Here is a 12,816-nt window from a genome sequence, read left to right as displayed (position 1 = left end):
ATTAATCATTAGGGAAGGGCAAATCAAAACTACAATGAGATATCATCTCACACCAGTCAGAATGGCCATCATCAAAAAATCTAGAAACAATAAATGCTGGAGAGGGTGTGGAGAAAAGGGAACCCTCTTGCACTGTTGGTGGGAATGTAAATTGATACAGCCACTGTGGAGAACAGTGTGGAGGTTCCTTAAAAAACTACAAATAGAACTACCATACGACCCAGCAATCCCACTACTGGGCACATACACTGAGAAAACCATCATTCAAAAAGAGTCATGTACCAAAATGTTCATTGCAGCTCTATTTACAATAGCCCGGAGATGGAAACAACCTAAAGTGTCCATCATCGGATGAATGGATAAAGAAGATGTGGCACATATACACAATGGAATATTACTCAGCCATAAAAAGAAACGAAATTGAGCTATTTGCAATGAGGTGGATAGACCTAGAGTCTGTCATACAGAGTGAAGTAAGTCAGAAAGAGAAAGACAAATACCGTATGCTAACACATATATATGGAATTTAAGAAAAAAAAATGTCATTAAGAACCTAGGGGTTAGACAGGAATAAAGACACAGACCTACTAGAGAATGGACTTGAGCATATGGGGAGGGGGAAGGGTAAGCTGTGACAAAGCGAGAGAGAGGCATGCACATATATACACTACCAAACGTAAGGTAGATAGCTAGTGGGAAGCAGCTGCATAGCACAGGGAGATCAGCTCGGTGCTCTGTGTCCACCTAGAGGCGTGGGATAGGGAGGGTGGAAGGGAGTCGCAAGAGGGAAGAGATATGGGGATATATGTATATGTATAGCTGATTCACTTTGTTATAAAGCAGAAACTAACACACCATTGTAAAGCAATTATACTCCAATACAAAAAAAGAAAAAGAAAAAAGAAACCAACTCAAAAATTGCGAAGCAACATGGGAGCCAAACCAAACACGTCAGGGGGCTGCACGGGTCTCCTGGGGCAGGGACATCTTCAGAGTAATATTTTCTGGTTTGGACTTCGAATGACAATAAGATTTATTAAGCCCTTCTATCAGTAGGTCATTGTACCCATAACAGTGTGCATGGGAGGAGCTTCTCTGCACGGTGACCAGACAGTGGAGGCGTTTCTCCAGGCGCCAGTGAGGCCAGCACATTACTTCCTCAGGATGTTCTGCTAATGCATTGAGGGCCCTCACTGGGTGATTAGGTAGCATCACGAATCTTGACTTCGGATTTAAGACAGAAGAGTATCTGGCCTGGGCCCATACACTTAAACCTTAGAAATTTTCTTTCGTAGGAAATCCCAGGATAACATCCATTTTCTGCTAAAATAAATTGGAGGAAAGATAGCAAAGGCTGAACTTGGGCAACCTCACTCACTGTTGCAGTCACATCCCCCCACACCTCTATATTTACCTAATCTTTTTTTAAATTTTTTATTGAAGTATAGTTGAATTACAACACCATGTTAATTACTGCTGTAAAGTGACTCAGTTATACATATATCTACATTCTTTTTCATAGTCTTTTCCATTATGGTTTATCCCAGGTTATTGAATATAGTTCCCTGTGCTCTACAGTAGGACCTTGTTGTTTATCCATTTTATATATATACCAGTTTGCATCTGCTATTCCCAAACTCCCAACCCATCCCTCTCCCACACCCCTCCTCCTTGGCAACCACCAGTCTATTTTCTATGTCCCTGATTCTGCTTCTGTTTCATAGATAGGTTCATTTGTGTCATATTTTAGATTACACATACAAGTAATATCATATGGTATTTGTCTTTCTCTTTCTGACTTAATTCAACTTCCTGATAACTGCATAAACTTTGACTCAACCGAAGTCTGATTTTCCTCACCATTTCACTGACGAGGAAGATAAGATTCACATTTTAAGGCTGGTTTGAACAGAGAGCAAAATAAGATTTAAGACCATTTTATGTGGCTGAATTCTACATCTGCTGACAAAATATGCTGAGCCCTTTAGAAAGAAAACTGTTGCACGCTGTAGATTCACAAGAGATTAGGGCACAAGCCTATTACAATGTAGTTTTATCTTTGTTTAACCTGGGCTCTAAGAAATATTTAATCCATAACTTTATATATATAGTATCGAGGTGACCAAATCCTTTTTGAAACATGTAAAATATTTATGACTTCAAATACTTTATATCATACCCTAACACATACTGCTTTATCATGTTCAACAATTTATGCACCTAATTTTTTTTATCATTTTACTTAGTCTTTTTTTAATTGAAGTATAGTTGATTTACAATATTGTGTTCATTTCTGTCCAGCAAAGTGATTCAGTTATACATATATATATACATTCTTTTCCATATTCTTTTCCATTATGGTTTAATCACCGGATACTGACTATAGTTCCCTGCATGCACCTAATTTTTAAGACAACATTCAGTGTTATGGAGAGAAACCAAAAGATGACTAGTGTTAGACAAACAATCCAAAAATGAGGCAAAAGGCACTAACATTTTTTTATTTGGCAATCCACTTAGCAGCAACACTAAGAAAATCTCTGACTTCCTTCTATTATCGAAACTTCTACCTCACCTATCACTTCTTTTTTTTGTTACAATATTGAAGAACAGAATAAACTGCAAAGTGTATTTTATTTTAACCAAAAAGCCAAAACTATAGAAATCAGTTTTAAACAAAGTTTAATTTTAGGCACAAAATACAAATAATTTTGTTTTGAAAAAAATACCTTTAAAAATATTTTAATGTAAACTGGGGAAAACTAGTGTAGACCAGGGTCTATTTTTCCATCTGTTTAAACAATGAAGTAAACTGTTTAAACTGATGACATTTAAAAATATAAGCAAAACACATGACGTTATAAAAGATAAGTATTACAGCATTCTCAAAAATGAGTCTTTATAAAATGAAAATTAGGACAATGTCTTCTGGCATGTGATAATCTTTGGAACAAGCACATGGGATATAACATACTCAGGATGCCAAGAACTTTAATTAAACCTCAACTTCTGTAAAGCTAATAACATGAGTATTTTTTAAAGGCTGGGATATGTGAACTACAATACCAGCAGTTTAAAATAGAAGGATAGGAAATAAAGGGAAATGATATTACATTATTACAAATGTACTTATTAACTTCTATGGCAGATTTTATTTTTAGGTTAAAACACTTATAGTTATTTCTTTCAATTAATGCTTATATGCATGAATTGGAATTACCCTACATTAAAAGTTTCTGAAGTAACTGAAATTAGCTATAAAAAATACACCTAAGTGTAAACACATGAGAGAATTATTTCCCTCCTGTGAAAGATGTCCAGGAGTGTTCCAGCAGGTAATATATGATATTAGAGCTAAAAACTGCAAACTTGAAATAAACCTAAAAGACTTAAATAGTACCTATATCCTATTTTGAGTCCGACTGTTTAATGATATTTAAATTTAAACTTTTAGTTACTTTTTCATGTATGGAATGCAAGATTTCTATACTTTTTTTTTCTTTTTTTTAGTTTCCTCAATATTAACTGAAAATGGAGAAAGGGTATTTAACATAAAAATAGAGGATAAATCCTCAGGTTTCCCCCAAATGTCTTAATGTCCTACAGCCATGGGCGCTGTCCCATAGCAAACAGTGGGATACCATTTTTGAAGAAATGATTACTGCCCCTTTGAATCCTGTGCTTCTTGCAAGGTAAGAAACTATGACTAAGGTGTTCAACATGGCATTATAGTGAAAAGTCTTTCTAGTTCTATTTTTCCTTAAACGGGCTCTAGTTCTTTAATTCACATGACACCCTTTGGCTGTGGTTGTCTGTTAAATTTCCTGTTTTGGTCTAGTTTCAGCAAACCAGGCTATGGTAACTACCTTTTTTTTTTTTTCCTTTTGGTATTTCCAGTTAAGTGTTTTCTCTTTAGAGGTACAAAGAAAGGGAGGAAAACAGCCACACCAAGGTGTGTAAGTAGGTCACAGAAGTTTCAGGGCACCGAAAAACGTGCCGTCTCCATCCCGGGATATTTTAGCATCTTCGCGTGGTATTGCCAGTTGGAGTTCATCTCCTTCCTCCAGCTTTGCTATGCCTGGAAAAGAATGATTTGCAAGAACTTTAAGCAGTTGTACACGGAAAGGAGGGGGAGGGGAGAACATTAAAGACAACTACTTTGTTTTGGAAAAAAATAGTAGGCATTCACCCTTCAAATTACACCAGTGGACTTCTAAACCAGTTATGATTTGCCTAAACACCACCCCCCCCCAAAAAAAAGTAAAAGAAATAAGCAGAAGGAGTTATAACAGACATAAATGGATGTATCACCTACTGTTCGTAAAATGGAGAATCTAAACAGGACTCAGACATCTAACTATAAGAAAAAAGTTTAGGAATTCATAGCACGTCCCTTGATGGAATTTTATATAGTTAAAAGTAGTTTTGGGCTTCCCTGGTGGCTCAGTGGTTGAGAGTCCGCCTGCTGATGCAGGGGACACGGGTTCGTGCCCCGGTCCGGGAAGATCCCACTTGCCGCGGAGCGGCTGAGCCTGCCCGTCCGGAGCCTGTGCTCCACAACAGGAGAGGCCGCAACAGTGAGAGGCCCGCGTTCCGCAAAAAAAAAAAAAAAAAAAAAAAAAAAAATTGGTTTTGCTTCATTTTATTGACATGGGAATCTTTAACAAATAATGTTAAATAAGAATACAAAAAAATGAGCACACCCACGTATATATACTGCATAGTCCTAAATATACTTTCAAATGTGCATATAAAATGCATAAATTATTTAAAAGTGAAAAACAAAACACTACTTATTCACAAAGCACATCTGCTAACATAGTCTTTCTCTAGAGTACCAACTACGGGATGAGAAGTCATTTGGATTACTTTTATAGCCCTCTATAATTTGTGTTTCCATACTTGTTTTTATAATCAAAAGCAACAAGGTAATTAGCTTCTCAAAACTGATCAACTAATCTTCATTCACGTGCCTAATTTACAATAATGCAGCCTGTGATTCAGGAATACAAAACACAACTCAGGAACTACACTCAGTATACTATCAGGTCATTCTTGACATCATTTTAAAAGAAAAAGATAAAGAAAAAGAAAGAGGAGGAGGGGCAGAGAATAAAGCCAACGAAATAACAAAGGAAATAGCATCTAAATTGTCAATACATTCAACTCACAATTTTAAAAGTAGTTGCATTGTTTCATTAACATGCCATGAAAATGTATTTACAGGAACACATCTAAGTTAACCTCTATTCCACTGTCAAGCCAAAGCACCTGGGTGTCCTGCAGCACTAGCCAGCGGGTATTTATTTACGGAGCACCTCAGATATACCAGACACCTTCGTAGGCCCTCACAGGGCGGTGATCAGAATAACCAAAGTGTCTGTCTACAAGGACCTTGTTTTTTGTTAATAGACCAAGACAGACAACAAACCAAAGAACATAGTTCTAGGTATTGTTAAGGGTAAAGTGTACACTTTTAGGATTGGCAAGGCATTTGCTGACTACATTAAGTAGTAGAGAAAAAAAAAGATTGAAGTTACTTGTTGAATGGATTAGTCATTATCATAGAGATTAAAGATAATCTAATAATTTGACAAAGGCTATAGATCACAGATCATTAATTAACAGGAACTCTCCAAATAAAGTCTGTGTGAACCAACTACGTTTCAAAGTAGGTTCTATTTAAAATTTCAACACTGGGTTATTGGCTAGTTCAAGTCTTCCAGATTATAGCAATCAGCTCTAACTTTTTCTACAATAAACACATTCAATTTGTTAATGAAATAATAAGATTCAGCTTCGTTGGGCTCCTCAAATGGACCATTTTAATTTTTTCCAGATTATTATGGAAGCACTTTATACACGTATACACCAATGTGTAGCTTTTAATGGTTTTAAACAAATTCGTTCTAGAACAGATAAAGATTGAAAACCTGAAATTTCCTAGAAAACACTTTTTGTCAATAATACTAAGCTACTAGCACTGAGAAATATCTTTAAGGTCAAGTTAATTAGTCTTAAAAAGTAAGGCACCTAGGAAATCTGGCTGAGAAAGTAACCATGAGGGGCTGATGAATAGAAAATTTGAAAAAGAGTGTGTTGTAAAGCTCTAAGTACTAATTAATGTAAATACATATAACAGACTGAAGTGACCTCACCATTTATAAATATTTTGCAACACCAAGATACTGGTTACCACTGGCTGCAGGGAAACAATTCTCTACGAAAATTAGGGAATTCCAATTTCGTACACTTCCTCATCACCCTGTCAAAGCTATTTATGGCTGTGGATCCAGGATGACAGTTGTCTCCATTATTGGGAACTATTTTGCCTTCTCACTTGTTTCATCGTGCCTTTGTCAGTAAACGCCTTTGGAATATAGCACTTCAAATCGCACAGCCCAGCTGCACCCCGTGTTCCACACTGCCATTCACGCTAACTGTCTGGAAGGGAAGACATTCCTTGGGGTCCTGAATGGATTTGTCAAAATCACCAGAGAGAAATAAACGTGTCGAAGGCAATTTTTTTTTTTTCAAATACTGGCCTCGATTAATTTGAAATTACCCCAAGACAAGATGAAGGCTACGATGGCAATTACAGCCCAAACAGACCTGCAATGAAGCGAGCCTGACCTTTCCCTTTTCTGAGTTGAAATGCAGCCTCACTCCTACACTTTCACATCCCAAACGCATCCACCTGGTGTCCACTGACACCAGCAAAGCCACTGGGCTACTGGACCTGACCCTCAAACCAGCCAAAGGTACTTCTTCCGCAGGAGGTGAAGAAGAGATTCTGTGAGTCCCACTGGGGTCAGACTGGCTGGTTTAAACTAAGTTCTGTGAAGCCTAAGACAATGTGTGCTTCCTCTCTGTGCCTCAGACCCCACCTCCCTTCAACAGGGAGGATTAAAGGAAGGGGCACAGGTAAAGTGCCTGGCACGCGCTTATCATTCTCGTATTATTCCAGCATTGTTATTACAGGTTGAAGAGAACACCGCTTACAATTGTTCTAGTGTGGACTGCTGTGAAGTTACTGCCCTTTCTAAATGTATATAAAAATGATAAACCTATTAATAATGATTTTGCCTCTATCAACACAGACTAGCTTATCATTCAAGATAATAAGTACCACACAGTATATTGAGGAATGTCTTTCTGTCTATGAATATAGAACTATTATTTACCAGCTGAATAACAGGAATTATTGGGTAGTGTTTCAGGCATATTTTGAATACATCGGAACAAAGTCACCAGACTCAATTCGTCCCCAAAGACATGGACTTTTTTCCTCTGTATTAGGTGTCCCATGGCAAAGGTGTTATCGGTGTATAAAACCTGAGAAACAAACCAAAGAACTTTGTCAGAAGTCAGCACAAAATGGGAGGCACTGGACAGTGACAGCGGTATTAGGGTGGAACCTACCTGACCGTATATAAAGAAGTAACCCGTTTCTTTGACCAATATTTTATTCTCTTTTTCTTCTAGCGCTCTTCCTCTTTTAAAGCTGAGAAGCCATGGAACAAATGTGTAAGCTCCTACAATGAAGAGAATCATTTATAAGAAAAAAAAACTGAGAAAAGCAGTTCTTCACCTCCACTTAGCTGCTAAACTAAGTCTGAAACCTAGAGGAGAATTTCATCTTTGAAAAAAAGGGGAAAAGAAGAGAAATCACAACCCTCCACTGGTTTCTCAGCCGTATTTACATACTCACCCAGGCAATTGTCAGATACAGGAACTTGAAAGCAAACACTTCATATGTAATGTCTGGGGTTTTGATTTCTTCTGTATTTCAGCAATTTTCAAAATATAGTCTGGTCTGGATGGGACAGTTTGAGGCCAAAAACATGGACAAACTGTCTCTGAATAACACAGCAAGAGAGATTTTTGGTTTTCCTTTGATTCTGTCGGGGAGGAAAAGATTTTCCTCTACCCTTCTTGGTTCTTCTGGCTGGTCTAAGAATGAAACTGACATGAGACAGATCAACAGGAGAAAATCACACAAAAGTTTAGTAATATGCATACATGGGAGAGTCCCAGGAAGACTGAGTAACCCCCCAAAGTGGGCAAAACAAATGTCTGCTGGGCCACCAGAGACAGTGGGACACAGAGTGGGCTCTGGTCGCTAAGCCCTACCAGAGTCTCCCCCACTACCCTCAGCCCATATTCTTTGCAGACATCTCTCAGGATGGCTCTGTTCTAGGAACAAGTCCTCTATCCAAATTCTTTTAGGAGCTTAAGGGGAGAGGTAACAAGAAAAACTTCCCGAGTCTTCTTAAAAATAATCGCTAAAAATAATCAGCCTAAATTAATCCTCATGTCAAAGAGACACATTTTGGGGCAGCAAATTTTGCTCCCCTCCAGTTCCCAGGGAGGAGGGAGTTTGTATGTGGAGAGTTTAGCAAAGAATATGGAGAGGAAGCCACCCTCTCCCCAACATGGCAATAAGACAGAGCTTAAGGAGAGGGAGAGAAATTACTGAGACGCAACCCCTCCTAGGAAATGGTCCAGGAATGTTGTGATACCCATCCGTAATGTTCAAGTTGAAGTGGTTTCTGTTCAGTACACCAATTCTCCTCCACTATCCCTCAAACATCACTTGGGGAGTGGCAGGAGAGCCACGGTTCTCAAGAGTTGGATAAAGGGGCAGAGAGAAGACAGAGGCCAAAGAAATGCATGGGCAAAAGGGGTGCGGATGGCTGAGCCGGAATGCCCACTGAAAGAGTAAACACTGCTTTCCGGTGAATTCACACGCTAAGGTCACTGGAGCTCCCACCATCATGTTATGCATATAGTGGAGTAAACAGTGGACCCTGAGGCTAGCGGCTGGGAAATCTGGGGTGTAAATAAAATGGCATAAAGGGAAAAGAAGATTAGGGAAATGGCAGTACAAGAAAAAAATAGTAAAATGAAACTGGGGTCATCTAAAATCATATAAAAAATGTTCCCATATAATTGGCAATGTTGGACCACATGTGTCCCCAAGCGTCACCTTGGTCATAACAAAAAAAGAAACAAAATCAATAATAAAATTCAGAAGTCTACAAGACGGTATGACAGAAGCTCAAGAAAAGAACAACTTGTCCTCGATTGCGAATAAAGGAAATGTTCCCCTGCGGATTTTCCTAAGGCGGCGCCCTAGGGTGCAATAGTTGACGATGCTTTCATGTTCATAAACACAATTTCTAAGTGGACATGCCCGCTTCAATGGTGCCCCCAAGGCAAAACCATCCTACTTGAGCTTTTCCCAAATAGGATTCTCGAGGGAAGAATACAGAAGAAGAACCACATATTTTCTGAATATTTCTGAGGAATTAAGAACCTGAGTGGTCAAACAAAGCCGCTATACTGTGAATTCAAGTTACAATGAAACAATTCCCTAAGGCAGCCCTCCAGGATCACATTCCACAGACAGAGGAAGGGAGCTGAGAGGGAGGGGTGGGTGGAGAGAGGAGACAGGAAGCAGCAGGAGGGGACCCCACAGATCTCCACTCCTCTCCTGTGCTCCCCTGAATGGCTCCGTCTCTCAGGAGGAGTGAATGCTCCCCCCGACACATGAGGCAGGTCTGATCCCCCCAATCTGCTGTCCACAAAGACGGTCTCTGAGAAACCATTTCCTTAAATGAAAACTCTCCAGGGCCACACACTGGGTAATGACAGTCCATGAATAAAGATCTCCTCATTTACAAATAACAGAGGTAATCTCATCATCACCTGTTTTTATAAAATATTATTTCGGTGAAAAGATTATAATGACGTAGTTTTAAGTTCTGTTTAAATAAAGATCACGTGCCCAAAGCATTCTTTAAGGTAGAGTTCTGAAAACATGAGGAAAAATTAATATCATGGTTGTTATTACTGTAAAATGTAAGCTGATGACTGAACGTGATTGTTTTCATGGAAGTGATACTTTCTTGGTACTCTGACCACAAAGGGTTTTCCTTCCCCTTCAAAACTATACCCATCATAGACTCTAATTTCTCTGAGCTTGGGGACTGTTTCTGTTTGGTTCCCTGCTGTTTCCCCAGGGCCTAAAATGATACCTGGCCCACAGCAGATGCAGCAAATATTTACTGAGTTAACTAATTCAACTTTAAACATAAAATAATTCAAAATGGTGGGGTGCTAGGCAATTAGTCACTAGCATTCGATTGTTTTTTAAAAGCATTTTATTACCTGGTTTCTGAAACTCTTGGAAATGAAACACCCTCCACTATAGAGGTAATATGAACTCTTGAAGTAAAACACATATTTCTAAAACTGCTTGTTTATATTCTGACTAGAGATATTGAGTAAAAAAATTTTTTTTGCCATACCTGAAATTGATCCTCTGTTTCTTTATACAATACTTGTATCTATAAAATTAGCCAGTTCTTACCAAATTCCACTGCTGTATTGTCATAATAGAAAGAAAAACAAGTAGTTATTAGGTTTATATTCTTATTTACTCTTTTGCTTTCGGCATTTCATCATACCTCGCTGGAAATATTCTTATTAAAGAGAGAGAGAGTATACATTTACTTGTCTTTATATACTGTCTATGTTTCTCCTCCCAACCGCAGCCTCACACATGCACGTGCACGCGCGCACACACACACACACACACACACACACACACACACACGGATTACACTCCATTAGGCCAAGGCAATGACTATGCTGTAGTCACAGCTGGAAACTCAGACGCCAAGAATGGAGCCTAGCACACAGTATGCACTCGATCAACATGTGCTGCTCCATGAAGTTTTAATTTAAGAAAACAGACTGAACAATTAATTACAAGCTAAAGTAATTATAAACTTAAGCATAAATGTTATAATATGTTTCTACATCTTAAAATTCACTTAGGTTTTTTTGCCTGCTAGTTAGACCACAGACAGATGCTAACAAGGAAATATGTACTAAATGACTCCTCTGTAGGATGCTTATCTAAGCTAGTGTGAATCACTCCTTATAGTATCTAGGAATTCGGAAAGGAAAAATTTCAATGACCACAGATTCTTACATCTTCTCCTCACACACAGGAAAGCCCTAAAGTCATTAAACTGAGGGTCTATTCTTTGTGATTAGCAGTAATCTTTTGATGGTCGACTAAACATTCTTTTCCAGAAAAAAAAAAAAAATTAGATGTATCCAGGTTCCTCCCTTGCCTTTTTGGAAACTTTCTCAGAGCTATCTGAGAGGCTGTCTCCCAGGCTATAGTCCTCAATAAGACACTGAATGGACTCCAACTCATAGATCTTATAGTGTGTGTTTTTATTTCAGTCAGTGGAGGTAAATTCTAGGAGTATTAATGCTTAATTTTGCTAGTCAACAGCTAAAATACTGATATATCTTGGTATATAAAGTGTGAACTTCCCAGCTCCACTCAGCTTTAAATACTTGATGTATTTAAATGTTTCGGAAAACTTAATAAATTACTGTGTACATTAATATGTGAAATTAAATAAAAATAATGCCAGTATTTAAATGTAAAAATAATTTACATGTATTTCTGAAAATGCCTGCTTTTGAAAGAGTAGATCTTTCCTGTACTGATATATATGAAAGACTTGTAGATAACTTTTAGGACAAGAAATTTTTATAGGAAAATCAGATCTATTTCATTAATATTTGTTTTCTATTCTACTTTATGAATAGGAAATTTCCTCCCAGATATTTATACCTCCAGTGTTATTTCCCACAGTAACTGAATATAGATGCTCCAGAGAGCAGCTGTCAATCACAGCTATCACATTTGCTTACTGTTCCTGATTTTCTATTTTATTATCTTAAAACTCCTGGAAATAGTTTTAAGGGAGAAGATACTAATAATATTTTTTGAAGATAGATTAAGTAAACCAATTTAAGAAATAGGGATTTTTAAAAAAGAAATAGGGATTTTTTTTATCGAACAAATATAGTTTAGCAGTGAAATCCACGTAATCATATGCCTGATTCTGTAGATGAGGCAGGACTAGGAAAATCAAAAGAAACAGAAGCCAGACAGGCAGAGCCATGCAGGCTGAGCTACCAGAAGGGCAGTGAGAAGCCCTGTAGGGGCTGTGAGAAGTGGGGGAAAATGACTGTCTCTGTGTTTTAGAAACATCTCTATGTGGTTACCAGGTAAGAAATGTGCAAAACTGGAGGCAAGGAAACCAGCCAAGGTGAGAGACGATGGTGGTTTATACTAGGATGGTGAAATGAAAATGAAGAAAAACAGATTCGTTCAAATTATATATATGAGGAACCACTGATAAAGTTTTGAGATGAACGTACTGACTTCGAGGAAGCCGTCACGAATGACACTCAGAATTCCGGATTGAACAGCTGAAGACATGGTCAGCACTTACTGAAACAGGAGACACTGGAAAAAGACCAGACTTGGGGAAAAGTTCTAAAGAGTTCACGCTGATATGCCACCAAGATACTCAGGAAAAGACGTTAAGTAGACAGAGGTATATATAGGCTTGGATCTCGGAAAAGTCATCTGGCCTAAAGATCTACATTTAAGCCATCACACGTGCATGTTAAGTGACAACACAGGAGGATTTAGGAATGCCAAAGAAATAAGAACGAAGACAATGGGACTGTGTCAGAGGTCTGAAAAACATCAATACTGAAGAAATTTAAGAATAATTTGCAAAGAAGTTTAAAAAGCAGTGGCCAAAAAAGCTGGGAACATGGTTGGAGAAACAAACCAAGAAAAGCACGTGTTTCAAAAAGAGGGAAATCATCAAGTGTCAAATTCTACTGTGAGATTAAATCTCATCATTGCCTCTGTGAAATAATTATGTTGAAAAACAGAATAAACGAGAGACTTCCACTATCAATGATTGT

At 38.1% G+C, this 12,816-nt stretch overlaps 1 protein-coding gene across 1 annotated transcript in view; it reads right to left on the bottom strand.

The window, feature by feature from the left end:
* Positions 1 to 2,665: 2,665 nt before the first annotated feature.
* TNFSF13B (TNF superfamily member 13b) overlaps positions 2,666 to 12,816 on the bottom strand; it is an 82,234-nt gene continuing 72,083 nt past the window's right edge. The window contains exons 7-9 of the mRNA XM_060129182.1: positions 7,423 to 7,535; positions 7,185 to 7,335; positions 2,666 to 4,078 (exon numbers count right to left, since the gene is read on the bottom strand). Of these exons, the coding sequence (XP_059985165.1) occupies positions 3,966 to 4,078; positions 7,185 to 7,335; positions 7,423 to 7,535 (377 nt within the window). The 3' untranslated portion in view covers positions 2,666 to 3,965. The remainder of the gene's footprint in view (positions 4,079 to 7,184; positions 7,336 to 7,422; positions 7,536 to 12,816) is intronic.

The sequence above is a fragment of the Lagenorhynchus albirostris genome, chromosome 18, assembly GCF_949774975.1.
Source record: "Lagenorhynchus albirostris chromosome 18, mLagAlb1.1, whole genome shotgun sequence".
Classification (NCBI taxonomy): domain Eukaryota; kingdom Metazoa; phylum Chordata; class Mammalia; order Artiodactyla; family Delphinidae; genus Lagenorhynchus; species Lagenorhynchus albirostris.
The sequence above is the reverse complement of the archived record's forward strand: the minus strand, read 5'-3'. Positions and strand labels throughout refer to the sequence as shown.